At 38.2% G+C, this 16629-nt stretch overlaps 1 protein-coding gene across 2 annotated transcripts in view; it reads right to left on the reverse strand.

Moving 5' to 3' along the window:
• GRID2 (glutamate ionotropic receptor delta type subunit 2) overlaps nucleotides 1-16629 on the reverse strand; it is a gene marked incomplete at both ends in the record, with an annotated part of 735869 nt that overhangs the window by 126934 nt on the left and 592306 nt on the right. For both annotated transcript variants that reach the window (XM_082316173.1, XM_082316172.1), the window contains 2 exons: nucleotides 1485-1797; nucleotides 8737-8934. In XM_082316173.1, coding sequence (XP_082172299.1) covers nucleotides 1485-1797; nucleotides 8737-8934 — 511 coding nt within the window. The remainder of the gene's footprint in view (nucleotides 1-1484; nucleotides 1798-8736; nucleotides 8935-16629) is intronic.

Genomic DNA, 16629 nt, shown 5'->3' on the forward strand with positions numbered 1-16629 from the left:
ATGTAAAATTACTCACATTCATGCAGTAAAGAAACTAATTCACAAGTTTTAACCTAACAAGCAGACAGATTTCATGAGTCTAGTTCTGTAACAGACCAACTGCTCTCTCACAGTTGGATTCCCTAAGCAGTTACACCCAGAATATTTTGGACAGAAAAAAAACTTTATGAACCCACCAACATATATTCAAAAAACTTGTAGCTCTCAGCTGGCTTTGAAGTCTTTGATTTTCTTTAAAAAAAAATCCACAACAAACTTGAAACAATGTCTTCAGCTTTCCTCAGCTGGCCATCGCTGCTCAATGCAAATGATAACTTAAAAAATAATGTCTCTAGGTTGATGTGTTTAAAATCATACCTCTTGTGGAAATTCTCAATTTTAGCTTTTCTCCTTTTTTTGGATGGTGGTGTTAATTTAGCTTTTTTCCCTTCCAGGAGTTTCATACTTGATTTTCACACATACCTTTAGCTTTTATGGATGTCATCTGATTGTTTCTAACAGGAATAATGTAATTTCTAAACTACGTGTTGTCAGTGTTACATAAACATGATGCTGTTACCTACAGCGTTCCATCCAAATTCAAGTTAAAATCCAAAAAACTATCTGGGAGTTTTGAGGATGCAGTGGCCATGGCTCTTTGTAGAGCAGATGCTCCATGCAATTACAAACAGGTGAACCTGCAGTGCCAGCAGTGACTGATGAACAATTACATGGATATGCCAGAAGGTATTAGTTCTGTTTTGTTGTCAAGTGTTATTGTCTAAATTGTCTTTGTTCTCACATGAAGCTGTGTTTTCTTATTCCACTTTGCATTACAACCCTAATTTCCAGACAAGAATTTTAAGTAGTATATACCAAGCCAAGATCTGTAGTCCCTGATGTCTTTAGGATGCATGGTTAAAGCTCTGACGGAAGACGTAGATTGTGAAGGACTTGGGAATATAAACAGAATTGGAGAATAGCCTGGGCTACACCAGATGGTAGAGGGGATTGAGAAAGCATCCAGGAAGGCCAGAGAAGGTTGAGTCTAAACATTATATAGGAAAATTGAGATAAATCAGAAGAGGGAGGAAAGAATATCAGATACAATAAGACCATTTAGCACTGGTGACTAGTCTAAACTTAGTTCAAAAGCTAAATCCCAACATTTTCTGTCTGACTGCAGAAGAACATAGCACTCACATTAACTACGAATAATTCTCCCGCAGATTATGAGAAATACTTCCCCTCCCCCCCCGAGAAAAATCAGCTTTCTCTAATCAGACAACTACAAATCAAAGCAAGCTAGCATGTAGTGCTCTGAACTTCTCACGGTTTCCACACTGGCAGCCAAATGTCTTAGAAAACTTACAGCACAAGGCTTTCCAGTGCTCCCAGTCCCTTGCGGGCTGCAAGAGGAATGCAGGGAAGAGGAAGGTCTCTATAGCAACGGAGCGAATATATAGGTTTTTCTCTCAGAGGCAAAGTCTCCCTTTGTCTCTTACCTTGCTGCACGAAGGATCCATACACAAACCACATGGAGTTGTAGAGGGTTGTGGAGGTCATGGATCCCATCTGAAGGCGTGGGGGGTTGAGCCAGTTCAAGAGGTAGACCAGTAGCCCTACTAGCAGCACAGTGCCCGCTATGCATGCCCACAGGGAGAGGTCAAACGGTGCCAAGCAAGCAAACATGTCCACTGTCTTCTCTGCCTTTCGAAGCAGCACGCCCACTGAGTAGTCCATGTAACGTGTTGTGAAGTCCACTACGTTTTCCCTGTCGGGGGTGATGGTTAGGGCAGAGATCCCTATATCAGCTCTCTGAGGAAAGAGGGAGAGAGAACAACATGCATAAGTGGGAGCTACAGAAAAGATCTTCATTCCTCTGTGATTTACAGCAGCTAAACTTATGGAGAAGCAGATGTCAAGGCCAATGTCTTAAGCATCACATATATGAACACAGAAATGTGACTAAGGCTTGAACAGAATAACTGTACCACGTGTCTTAGTTTCTGTAAGCAAACCTCACTTGGTGGACTTGGACATATTAGCTCTCCCATTGTTATTTTCCAAGGAATCAAAATACTTCAGACACAGATAATAGCTGGAGGAAATCTACCTCTGGTCATTTTTCTCAGCCTGGCTTACTGAAGCCATCATTGTCATCATGGCAAAAGGCAGACCTTGTGTATAGCATTTCCAATCAGAGGAAATTAGTTGCCTGACAGAGCCACATGATATCCAACATTTTGATGACATGATGATCATGACAAAGGGCCACTGCACGACAAAGGACATCTGATATATCCTGGGATTTTGGAGACGCTTGACATTCTGAAAACCAACAATTTGGGCTGCAGAGTCTGAAGTGCAGAAGAGCCGATATTCCGTGCAGTTCCTTTACTATTTATTCCTCTATATCCTCCTGCTAAGCAATTCCTCTCTACCTGTTCTGCAGCTACCTCAGACTTGCTTTATGCCATTTACATTTTTTGTAATTTAAAGAACCCATTTCAGATGAGAAGATGATGAATAACATTCCTTGATCTAATCACTGTATTTCACAGCATGTCTGGGTATTAGGTCTCCAGAGACACCAGGCACAACTACAGCAGGTGCTATTTTACTTTTCACACGTATAGTTAGAACTGCAGTGAAAACAAGAAAGGGTATTTAAAGCAGACACATTAACACCATTTAAAAAAGCCCAAATACTGAACAAAAAGACTATAAATTCTAGATATTTTAATATGAAAAAGAGTACTTAAAATACTTTAAGCTGCTACTAGTTTAATTTAAGCCTTTTCTCTTCTGCCTAAATCAGCGTGTGGTCCTTTGGAAGGGGGTGAGGAGAGCACAAAGGCTTGAAAGTCTCAGTACTGTGTCAAATTTTATTAACTCTCTTGAATTTCTTTTTTTTTGCCCAAAGAAAGCAGAGATTACTAGCTCCTTAGAAATGCAATGTCAAATATTAAGTGGGAAGGTATGGCAGCTGAAACTGATTAAAATCAAGTTTGCAAATCATCTGGGCTCTTTTAATGCCATCTGCAAAACACTCTGCAGCCCATGGTACAAACACACTTTTAATCACAGTGCACTTAAGACTTCAGTTTAAATGATGTTATTTTAACTTTATATTAATTGTTCGCAGGCTTGAGAAAGTGGCGGAAGATAGCTGGAGGCTGATGATTTGGACAAAAGAGTGTTTGAAAATATTGATTTGCTTAAAAGCCATGAATTAGAGCTTCAGGTTTAATTTGTGCGTTAGATTCACTAAGTGTCTTAAGTGAAGCTGTGTTGATGTGCAATAGCTGAAAGCACGGCTTCATGAATTCACTTCATGTCCCTTCCTACCAATGTTTTTTGAGTGATGATTTAACTGCCCTTTGCCCATGGGCAGCAGCAAACTCAGTCAGTAATCCAAGTAAAAATGTCATCAGAATTGTCCATGGGAACATTCAGATCATCTGAGTCTCTATTCTCTGACTATAAAACTTCTGGTCAAAAAGTGACTCAAGTGATTCACAGTATCTGCTAACGGTTAAGTCTTAGCTCCACTGTTGCAAAGCAATAAGAATTTGAACTGTTTTCCACAACTGTGAATATAAATGTATTTTTAAAATAATTTACAAATGTCAAAGTTCAATGCTCTATACCAATAGCTGTCAAACAGGAAAATATGGTTATATTTAATGAATAAGGTTCTTTTGGGTTTTTTTCCTGAATGTATGTCAAAAAGTGAAATAGGAATTCAGGGTTAAAGGAGGACACATGGAAACAAAAAGTCCTAGACTTAGCCCCTGCTGTTTAACTTCAGCTGCGTTAATTATCAACACTTCACTAAAATACTTCCCTACCACACTAGATTATTGTGAGATGCTAATTCAAGTTGTATTTGTAAGATGTTTAAAGATTCTTCACTGAAAAGCAATATACATAAGTAAAGACACTTTTACCAAATAATAGATTACTGTAGGACTGAATGACTAATAGATTTTTTTCTGCTTTTCCCCCCTTTTTTAGAGAGAGACATGTTTCTCCATGAAATACATAGAAATGCATTGCATGAAAAAGCACAGTATATGATATTTGCGGAAATACTGCTTCTATGTTACATCTCTGGGGAGCAGTCTCTCCAAATTCCCCAGCATTATGGTTCCACTTTGGTTATCAGCCAGCTATGACAGAGGAACAACATTGTCCTAGTGGAAATGTTGCGTTTCCTTTGTCATACTGCAGCAGCAATCGTGATATAATTATGTCTTGCGATTAAATAGTGGTAGTAAAGTGAAAAATAGAAAGGAGAGAGAGAAGTCCTGAACTCTCAGTACACTTGCGTTTAGCTGTTTTAAAAAAAAAAAAAAAGGTTACACTGAAATATGACAACTCATATTCTTAACTTACTAAATTGACTCATAAACACCAATTTACCAGAAAACTGTATGTTTAGCACAAAACCAACCTTAGGCTTAACTTAATAGTTGGTCTACTGACGGTGAGCATTCTTAATTACATATAAATTCTGTCAACTTGTATCGAAATTGGAAGATGAAAAAAATTAAATGCTTGTCATTAACATGTCAAATTGGATCAGAGAAGACAGTCTGAAGAAGTCAAGGTTCACTTAGTGCTTCTGAGATAGAAAGGCAAATGCATGCAATTATGTCAATATTTAGATGTAAAGCTTCCAATCTGAATTATAAACATGTAGAACTCTCCACTCACTAAGTTTTCGCAGTGCCAAAATCAACCAACTATCAGCATCTTAGATGTTTGTTTAACACAGTTCTGATGAATGAAGCTGTGACTCCTGAAACTGACTGACTGAAAAAAACAGCAGAGGGCATTATTTTTCTTTACGTGACCTGCTTAGGAATTTATATTCGGTAACAGCACTTCTCCTGAGGTCATTGTAGAGCAACATTACCAGAATCAGAAAATCCCAAATAAATGACCAAATGGGTCTGATAGCATCGCTACTGGTGTCACAGAACTAGCTCGCTCATCGGCAAAGCCTAGAAATCCCTGAAATGCCTCTATGCTATTGCTTAAGCAAGCACATCTCATACACGTAGAAAGCAATCTTATGATGATTCCTGTGGTTCATGATCAAGAACAGGGAAAAAAAAATGAATCTACTTTAAATTGCTCCCGTGAGGCCTTTCATTTTACCCATTTTCAATGTTAAACCAAGTTTCAATGAATGCTGGAAGCAATAAACCACAGTCCCACATGTTATGCAGTTATTAATATGGACATGCAAAAATTAATCACAGAGACATTTTTGCTCCAGTTAACATACATACATCCAAATAATTCTCTTTTTACTCAGCTATTATTTTTTCTTCTCACTTTGTCCTCCCTGTATGCTTGCTTCCTTCCTATGCTACTTCCCCGTAGGAAGATGCAAAAAAAGGGCCTTCTACTTGACTTGCAGTTTTTCTTAAAATGTTTATGCATGTATTTAGTTTTCCTTTTCTGATGGACCTAAGTGCAATCAGGCAGTTTTTCCTATGCTATTTGCTTCCTGATGGCTCCTCACTGGAAAAAAATCCTAGCAATCAAGGTTAGCATGGTGAAATATGGGAAATAATGGTTGATGGATGCAAATATCACTGGGAAGTCCAGAGCCATGCTGGAAAGCCTACTGTCCTCTCTCAGAAGTGGCATTAGCCACTTCTCTTGCCTGTCACACAGGTTCATCCCTCTGGTAATATGGACTTGAGGGAAACTAAAGGAAGCGCTGTGAAAAGACACAGATAACTAACAACAAGAGAAAGATTTGTGGTAAAGCACTGCTCCACTGAGATGGTTTTAGCCTCTCCACAGAAAGATGCTGCTCTCTAAACTGATCATGTTTGTGAGCTGAAGCTCTGGGAGACGTGCTGAAAGCCCCGGTCATTTGACAGGAGAGGGGCAAGAGCACCACGTGCCTCTCTCAAAGAGCATTTTTCCTCTGTAGGCCTTCTGGTTCAGGCACTCAGCAAACAGAAAGCTTTCCATAGCATGGTTACATTCAGTTTATTTTGACAAGAGAAGGTGTACGGAGCAAGGGTGTACCTAATATAGGTTGTCACAATCAAAGGGAGGAAGGCTTGAATCAGTTTCCAAATTCAAATTAAAGGCCAGTTGATCTGCTGATTCCAGCTCCTATTTTAGCAGCCAACAGGCACCTTGTTTTCAAAGCTGGAACAGAGTGAACTTGGCATAATCTCATGCCCGTGGGGCCAGCTGTGGACCTAGGGCATGTACTTGGCACCATGGGGCTTCTGCCTTGTGCTGCAGCGCAAGCAGAGCTGCTGCAAATGGGAGCGGCCCGGGACTGCTCTCACTGATACCAGGACCTGCATCAGAGCCTGCTGCACGCTGAATCAGGTTAATGCAAACAGCATACATTGATCTTGAACACAGAACTTATGTGCTTGCTACAGCAACTGCCATTTCATGTGGCACATCTTCTGCAGCGGCCACAGACAGCCTGCTCAATGACGTGCACTCAAAAAGCGAAGGCAGCTATTTTCCGTTACCCTTGAGTGGGGCTTGTCTTTTGCAGAAATACATTGTCCCCAACTGATTTCTGGCTCACGCACTAAGAGGCAAAGAGCACTCCCTCTGTTTCTGGATTTCCTCCACATGTTGGCCAGACTATCATGTAAGACTTGGTTGGGAAAACAAGGAAACACTATTTTAAACAGGTTAGGCCTTTAATTTAAAACTATTCTCTGCTCCTTTGCTTCCCCTTACAAAGTTGCCAAGCAGATAGATACTGGAGTTCTGGGAGCAGAACTTAGTTCACCGTAAATAAGAAAGCAGCCTTTCAAGAACAGCTTGCACTTGGTAAGGGGTAGATATACACTGGCTGCTTGCCCAGAGGTTCTCTTTTGCCTTAAGAGGGACAGAGAATGGGAAAGGACAGAGTGAACCTTTACTGTCAATTTTATAAGGGGTAAGGAAGATAAAAAATTATGCACTGCCATAGTAGTGGGAAAACCTGTTCTTTGAATTCCAAATGCAGTTCCATTAATTCTTCATACTTTCTAACTGTACAGAAAAAATTTATATCCATTAAGACTCATTTACAGCAAAATTATAACAGACTGGCAAACCTGTTCCACTCATGACATCTATTTACAGATCTAGGTGGTTATCACCTTAAGGGTGTTTATTAGTTATCCGAGTCCCTGCCTACTACAGGGACAAGAATGCCATACATATTTTTCAGTGAACCATTTGATTTCAGTTATGAGTTCTGCCTTACAAATCATTCATTTCAAATAAATAAAAAACATTCTAGGCCCACTTCCATCTCCAGAGCCATCTAGGACTAAGACCCCTCCAGCTTGTGTTATGCAGTGGCCTGCTCAGTCGTTTGCTGAGTGCTGTAGAGTATAACACCAGATTCAAGGAGCAAAAAAAATGATAAAAATAAATCAATAGGCCATTGTGGTGTTATGTCTCATAATTAGATGAGGGATTTTTAGTTGTTAAAGTTTAGAACATGGAAGAAAATATACTTTTCTAAGTGGCTCCAGCTTACAGCATTCCAGCTTCCAGCTTCATAAGGGAATAAGGACATGGCAAAGGAAGTTTATTACTGTGCTACAGATATATGAACCATGCCACAGGTACGGCATGTGTGGTTGTTTTCCATTCAAACAGGCTTCCTACTGCTCAGGAACGCAGAATAGGTTAAAGCTATCACTAGGGTTTTTTTTCCCATGGGGATTGTTTTTCCATTTTTAATTTTGTTTTTCTTTTTCCTTTACTGCAAGACTTATTTTCCATCTTTTTGTTAACTTTTAGCTGAAGGATTTAATGAATAGGTCCTGTATCTAACTGCATTGCTCCTTATTCTTTGCTATGATTATGAATTAAATTCCACCTGCAGATTTGGAAAAGCACTTCCATAAACAAGCAGTAAGTTATTTACATGGATATCTACTGCAGTTATTTAAGGAAAAACAACAAATGTAGGCCTCTATAGCTGTAAAAGCTGCCTCTACAGGTTAACTAAGAGCAAATAAAATGCGTATGTTCGCGGCACAAATGAGACATCAGCAGAATAGAGTCTGCATAGCCATGTATTTCTCTCTGAATGGGAAAAACTGCAAACAGACAAGATGTGAAGAGTGGAAAAAAAAAAAGAAAAATATGGCACATTTATTTGGTTTAATTTATTTATGATACAATATTGAACATTTAATGTAAAATTAAGTAGACTAAATGGTTTATTAATTACAGAGTAGAGAACATACTACTCTTGATTCATACATCTACATAATGTAAGTCTTATTATATATCAATAAAACATTTTCTGTTGATTATATACTTCATGTATTCATCACACCAATGTTTTTCTAAGTGCTATACATTATTTATGTAATGTATCACTAATTACTGCAATACCAATTTTTCCTCTTTTGAACAGCCTCTTCAACTCATTTGTGTCAGGTCTTGCCAAATTAATTAGGATGCTGTGCATCCCATTATTTGACTGTATTCAGATTTCATACTGCTGTACTTTGGTTGGAAAAAAGAGATTGCCCTGCTTCTTAAATAGTTACCAGCAAGCACTATTTCTAGCTTTTTTTTACCGCTCAGTGCACTTGGGCATACTATCAAATGCTGGCGACACAAGCAATGAACAAAGTGCTATCACTGGTTCATTAAAAAAGGTTACTGGCTGGTGCAAACATAATATACCATGTATTATTTAGCTTTATCACGTGACCTTATTTAGTAAGTTATCAATAACCTTACCTTAAATACCAGTTCTCCTATCAGTCCGTTCCATGACCCATCATCCTGAGGACTTCCATACTTGTGATCTGGTGCAACGTAAATTTCGTATTTAAAGCCGAGGTAAGTGGCCAAGGCTTCCAACACGTCTATTGAGAAGCCCTGATACTTCTTCGGTTTTCCCAGAACATTTTCAGACACCATGACAAAGGGCTCTTCCTAAATAGAAAACAAAGGAGGCAACTGTTAGTAAAGAAATTACATGCCATATTTGGGTGCTGTTTTTTTTAAAAGTAAAGGAGCAACTATTTAAATACTATTTATACAAAACCTTCCTACAACACATTGTTAGCAGTGCCTCTTGCATTCTGTGAAATGCTATTGTATTATGTATTTACTTCAACAGAGAAATTTTTCTTCTCTACTATGTATTTCAGAAGTAAATCTTCTGTTGTAACATTGCAACTGAAATGCTTTTCAGTAATGCCTTCTGCCCACACTTATGCTTGGCGGGGCAGACATGCAGTCATATGTCTGTCCATAAATACAGAGGATTCTACAGTGCTGCCAGTTTTCACTGGCTGGGCAAAAAATATCTGATAAATGAAACTACTAATTCCTGCTGTAAAGAATGAAAAACATGGCAAAATAGGCCATACTGCAGAAACATGCATTTCTCTTGTCCTTCTACTGTAATCTGAATCTGTGTATAAGGTGGTTGACTTTAAATAGTTCTATCCAAAGAGCATCCATTTGATTAGTTTAGGGAGAATCACTTATGGCACTTAAGTGTGTCTATAAGAAAGACTGGTGAATATTCATCAAAAAGATGACCATAATAAAGGATGTAAATAGATACTGAAAGTTGGATTTGGTTGGTAAGATTTCCAAACAACATGCTTTTATTTTTCTTTTCCCCAAGATCTGTAATTGTTTCCTCCATTTTTGAATTAATATTTCTAATAACATTCTCAGGAAGAGATGATTTTTTGGCTAACTTTAATTTCTTTTTCCCCCTCTCTATTATTCTTCCTGTGGAGTATTTAATTTCTAGACATTCTCCTTCACCTCTTTTTAAAATGAAACACAAAAGGCGATCATATTTCTAAGCACAAAAAATATATTTGCCATAGATGGATCTCACTTATGCTTGTTCTTTATTTTTCCTGAGAGTATCTGTCTGATTTACCCAAGTAGAGCAAAAGTATCAAATCCCCCCAAAAGGCATGAAGGCACTGTAACACTTAGGTATTTTTTTGGAAATATGTTACATTTCTTCCTTTTAATTCTTTACATGGTGCTGTAATTTAGTATAAGTTTATCAGAAACATCTATTCTGAGGTGTAAAAAAGTTCTGGCTTGTCATGGCTTGGCCATGACGAGCACATGAAACCACCCGACCAGTTCCTCCTAGTCTGCATAACCCACAAGCATACAAGAGAAAACAGATTGATTTTCCACAGTATTTGTGGCCCAAACTTTAATTGTATATCCAGAGGCATTTTTGTTGGTGTTTAAATGATTTTTTTTTCTTTATTATTCTACTCCTCATCTCTGCCTATGACTTTGAAGCCAAGGCACTTCTCACAAATTTTTCACTAATAGTTCACTAAATATTTTTAGTTTCTTAGTATATCACTCTATATGAACAGGTAGCACTGAATTGCAGGCAAGATGTTCTCGGAATAAGTAAGCATCATTTGTAAATGCTTGAGTTAACATTCATGAGGATAGCCACATGCTGAGGATGCTGCCAAAGAAGCAAGGATGCAACCAGACTGCACTGGCTGGATGTTCTTTCCTGACTGCAGGAAATCCAGAATAAAAACCCAAACCCCCAAAACCAAAACAAAACGCAAAACCAACCAACCAAAAAACAAAACAACAACAAAAAAAAAGGCAGCAGTGTTAACTGTCTCACGTTATTATTTCCCAGTTGCCAGATAGAATTTCTTTCTTCCAAATTTTCCAAGATCAGCGAAATGGAATAAAAATGGAAAACAGCAAATGCAAGTGAATTTTTAAAATAGTTCTCCAGTGCCTGGGTTCCAAGAACATTGAAGGAATTGACACTAAGTTGATGAAAGCCTCTCTTAAATGAAAACAGAGTGAATTCAGCTTTGCTGATCACTTGGATGAGAGATTCCCCATATATAGACTCAAAACTGCTGGGAAAAAATGTTTCCACAAAAAAATAAATATTGCAATTTATCAATCTAAACACATCATGCACAAAATTCTAAAGATTTGTGTGTACAAAGGGTGTTTTAGAAGTTGACAATTTTCATATTAGAAAGGATTTATTCTTACCACTTCTAAGTTATTAGAAAAGTTGCTCATAAACTGAATTTTTATTCAGGTAGTTAAAAAGCAATTGCTAATTGTACTGATTTAAAACACTATTTAAAATGCAGTTTGTCATGACTAATTTCAGTCTTTTACTAAGCTATGTAACATTGTTTGCTGTTGAGAGATTTCAAAAAACCCACAATGTCCAGTGTGCTAAACATTTAATGAAATAATGAAATAAAAATAATCAAATAGCTTTATTCAAAGAAACTCACACTTCCCAACTTCTGTTGAAGCCTGGAGCAGCAAAATATTTAATCATATTCCAGACAAAAGAAACCAAAACTATTGCTATGTTTCTTTGTAATTGTTTATATTTCTCAGAAGGCATTGAAAGAGGGCAAAAATATTTGTCTTGATTTTTCCCTCCCATAAATGCTGCAAGCTGAAGCTATGTCAGCTGTCCTTTTGTACACTGGGAGGGTGTTATGGGAGCTCCTATGGAAAGAGATATACATCCCTACAATATTGATGTTAAAATGATTGTCTCCATCTTTGAGAAAGCAGATCTTATAGAAAGAAAATGCACAAAACCAGCCAATACATTTCTCACCTACTGAACAGAAAAATAATGAGAACAGAAAATAAGCTCATAGAAAGTACGTGTCAAAAACTCACAAGCTAACTAATGAGTTTGGAGGTGGCAAAATTCAGCTGGATGATGAAGCTTCCATTTGACCCCAATAAATTCAAGAAAATCCTGATACACTTTGTCTCCAAAGCAAGTGGTAACTCAGACTATATAAGCAGGTCTTTCTCAGAGAAGCCATACAATTGCCATCCTCAGAAATACTCAAAACACACCTGGACACAGTCCTCAACAACCTGTTCTAACATCAGCCCTGCTTCACACAGATGCCATTCAAGAGTCCCTTGAAACCTTAATTTTTCCAGGATGCAGTGATCAAAGGAAGGCCACTGATCCTGCTTCTCTTTTTCTTCTACTTTTGGAGACACCTCTCTAGGGGACTGATGAGCCTCTGTGGGGCAAAAGCAGACTTCGCAGCCTGTAAAGTCAGGGAAGTCTGAAAAAGCAAAAAAGCAAAGAAGTCACAACATGCATGACTGAGAAGGAAAAAAAAAAAAAAAAAAAAAGGAAATGAATGGATTTCTCCCCCTTAACTTCTTGGTTTTGTAAGATGGATGATCTGCCTCACTGGGCCCCATAGCCATCAGATACATTTAGGGGATGGCTTTGCATCCAACCTCAATGGAGATCCTTTTAGAGAGGAGCTACTTTCCTTCTACTTAACCCCCAATGTGCCTCCTTGTTAACTGAATGCAGCTCTACTAAGCCTATGATAAGGGTTCCTTTCAAAATAGCTCCACTGTTATCACTGTCTGGTTTCTTCTTGAGATCTAAGCTGTGCTGCCCTGATACAGAGGAGGATGTGTTAAGACTCAATGTGGATTAAAGGATTTTACACAGTGTTGTGGGTTAACCCTGGTAGTCAGCTAAGTACCACACAGCCAGTACTACCTGCAGCAAAATGAAAGTCAGCAGCAAACAGGTAAAGTTTATATTGGGTGAAGCTGTGCATATTGCTTTTTACAACTGTAAGAAGGCAAAGTCTTGTTCCAGAGATGATTACCCCCTGAGCAAGAGAAGCTGCAAAATGCTAGCAGACTAGCACATCTTAGGAAGGCTAAAGGCAGACCCAAGATTAAGGCAACATGGCATGAAAAAGGAGAGTGTTGGGAAAGATGACATGATAGTGTAAGAACATTGGAGAAGCAGCTCAGAAAAACACTTGTCTCCATTCATTTATCTATTATCACTAGGTTTATAAAACTTTTTAAGGAAGAAGCTGCACATTAAGACTGACATAGGTTAGCAACATGCTACGTATTAAGACTGATATAATTTAACATCCTCCTCCCACCAGAGCTACCTTCTCATGCAATAGCTCTGGTGATGCTTGGTTCCTTTATTAAAGTAATACTACTCAACCATCACAAATCTACTCAATTTTTGTCAGGTGAGTTGATCTGATTGCCAGGGATCCAGAAGAATGCCAGAGCCAGGACAAGCAGTGGAGTAAGACTGTACAAGCAGAAGTGAGGAAGTATCAAGAATGTGCCCTTTTTTGGTATCAGGGGATGGTTAAGCAGCTCAGACATCTGGCCCAAACCTATCTTCGGATGCGCAACACAATATTATTTTAGCACATTTCACAAATGAGGGTTTATCACTGAAATATTTGATTGAGTAAAGGAGTTATCATCGCCATTTTCCATATGCAGGACTGAAATGCACAGATTTCATGACTCGTACAGCGGAGAAGTGAATCCAAGTGTGCTGGGTCAGGGACAAATGCCTTAACCATAGACTGTTTTCCCTCTGCCTTATGTTAACACTTTAAAACGTGTACTTACATATGTATCTGTGTTCTGACGAACCATGAATGTAAGAGCAGAAAAAAACAATACAGGAAAGCAAGCATTAGATGAGAACAAAGGTGGAAGGTGGGATCCAGAAATGAGACGTCTAGACTCAGAGAGAGAGAAGTCTTACTCTTGAAAGGACTGCTTGCCAGGGTAACATTGCGAGTGGACAACAGCGATTGTAATGTGCCCTAGTCCAGGGAGAACTGATAGCAGGGCAATATAGGCACAAAAAGGAATATCGCACATCCAAAAACCAGCCCTCAACCCCTGCCCTGAATTTTACACAGTGGGAAGTAGGGGATAGAGAATTTATTTTGTTTTATTTTAAACATATCATTGGAAATCAGAGGTTGATAGTATAGAACTTGGAGCAGTCTAGATTCAAGATTAGTAGAAAAAAATGCTTCACTTCATTGTTTTTTCCAACAAGATAAAGGGCTAACAGTTTTGCCTATTCAGGACTTAGGTTCTGGTGCACATAAAAATGAAGTAACACAAGGTTTTCGAAGTGCTTGAAGAGTCTAAGATTAAAAGTACAAAATATAGTTTTTATTTACTCTGTTGAAATTCTCAGACATATGCCAGTAATTTGGATGTAATAGTTGGACTGAAGTAATCTTTTTATATCCTATACTAGACCACCTAATAAAGTTAAAAATAAGAAAGAAGAGACAAGCTTTTGGGAACAGAACACCTTCACATTTGAAAACGAAAGGAGCAATACTCAGGCTAAATAGCAGAAAAGGACAATTACTCTGAGTTTAACTAGGTTATGTTAATTAATTAGACAATCAAAGAGAAACATTGGTTTCTAACTGTGCTACAGAGGTGGGTGATAAAGTCAAGCAATAAGTTCAGGCCTTAGAGGAGGCAGGGAGGGACAGCAAGAGAACGATTGTTTGTGAAGCGTTCAGGGACATCTTACATGTAGGGAAAAAGTGCAGCCCTAAACCCAGAGCCTCTATTTGGGATGATTTTCAGCAGCCAGTAGAACAGTGACTTTAAATTCCAAGCCTTGATAGTCATCTTTTAGTTCTTCAATGAAAATCAGCTTTTGGAGGTTCTGGTATTTTTGTATAGATTCTCTCTTTTTTGGACAAATTACAGAAAACTCTTGAAAGAACAGGAAAAGCACCATTCAAATATTCAACACAGCATTCTAACTAAATATGTGGGAGGAAGAAAAAGTTGCATCCACTGGCCTGTTTACAACAAAGTGGTGGTCTCAGCCCAGCTGTTAATGATTTTACATACCTACCACATCACCAGGAGCTCACTGAACGGGCAACAAGACAGATTTTCTCTGTAATTACAAGGGTGGATTCTGTGGCTTTAAGTTGAGACTTATTTCGGGATAGAAGCTATATGGAGCAATGATACATTTACAAGAGTCCTATGCTTGCTCTAAAGATAAAAATGCTAAAAAAATGCTAGGACGTACTTTATAAATGGAAAAGCAAAAGCAAAACAAAATGTTTGGGGTTATTCTCCTGCTCAGCTGAATCCTCCTTTCCTCTTAGCACAGGCAGAAAAACTTACTAACCAGGAGGCTATACAGAAATTAATAAGTATACAAAAAGTTATTGGCTTGTGAGATCAGACTAACTGATCACTGCTGGGATTTACAACACATATTGGGGCTTGACTCTAAAACTGCAGACGGATGGCCTTACGTGCTTCTACCATGTTTGGAAGAGAGTTGTGAAATTAGGTAATTATATGGGCCGTTAGAATTCATAAAGCATATGCAAATGACCTCTGTGTCTACTCATTAGAAATTTCTGAACACACTGGGATATAATACTTTACTATTGACACTCTGTATTCATTAAGTCTTCCCTTCTCTACTGAAAGTAGAAAGAGAGAGGAAAAAACAGAAGCAAGAAATGAAGCTCAGCTGCGGGCAAGACTGTCAATCTGTGCTCAGCACTGACTCTAGAAACAGTGGACAGGCACATTAAATGACTCACCAGGCCCAAGCAGAGCCCCAGCAATCACATGAAGTAAATATTCACTGTGACACTTTAAAACTCTCATCACCTGCAAATGCTAAGAAACTGCTCCCAAAAGTGAAATTCGCTCTCATTACTGGATCTCTCAACTCCCTTCCAATGGCTGCTGGATGACCAAGCACAGCCATTACAACCAACAAGAAGCACTAAGTCTCATAAACCATAACCAAAACATTTTCAAGCACAAAATGCTATTGGCTTGTTGCTAGGCATAATTACTTTTTTCTTGAGTCATAAAATAATTAACCCCCCACTTTTAAATGTTAGCCATTTTGCATTTCTTTCCTCAAAAGATTTCAGTGAAATATGCAGCCCCAAATACTTAATTTCCTCAAATGCTTTATTGACCACTGTTTTGGGGATTTTATTTGGCTAGGAACAGCACAGCAGCTTGTTATTTTTAATTGAACAGCAACGTACATTACTTCATGTTAGAATCAATGACCAAAATTTAATTGAAACATTTCATTTTCTCATTACAGAAATTCTCCCACTAGCAACGGTTATAAAAGTTGCTGCAAAACATAACACAATCCCCACCCCTTAATAACACTAAAACAGAGATGAAGATTTCAGACCTACAAAAACTTGGATAATTAAGGTATTATACTCATTCAATATCCTATTGTGCCAATGGGCTGTTTAACAGTATTGGCATCAAAAACCACTGTTCTAGGATCCTGTGCTTTTTAAATAGACTGATTAGAAAGTCAGTTGTACTAACAGAAAAGTCGCCTTGCCTGCAGCAAGAAGCTAGTTCATGTCCCAGAAGCTGAATGCAATATTAAAGGAAGGGGATTTTAAATTTGGCCTTCATTTACCACTGTTCTTATGCATGTGCTTAGTCTCTCGCTTTCTTTTAATGACAGTTTTATTGTCATCTTCAACAAGACATGAGTTCGTGCTTTCAGTTATGGTACTTTAAACAATATTTTTTTCCTGAATCCAATGGTGGCTTCTGGATTTATTACGCTATTTAGTTTAGTGCAATTTAGAAGAAACAAACAAAAAATGTAAGCCACCCACTCCTCCACCTCTATCTCCCATTGCCCTGCAATGGGACTAAGGTTTCTTTCAAAGCAATCTATGGCAACAGCCTATTAGGATGCAGCCAAGCTTTGTGTATTGATTTTAATTCACAATAACTTAATGCACCTAATAGCTC

Source organism: Platalea leucorodia (genome assembly GCF_965183815.1).
Source record: "Platalea leucorodia genome assembly, chromosome: 6".
Classification (NCBI taxonomy): Eukaryota; Metazoa; Chordata; class Aves; order Pelecaniformes; family Threskiornithidae; genus Platalea; species Platalea leucorodia.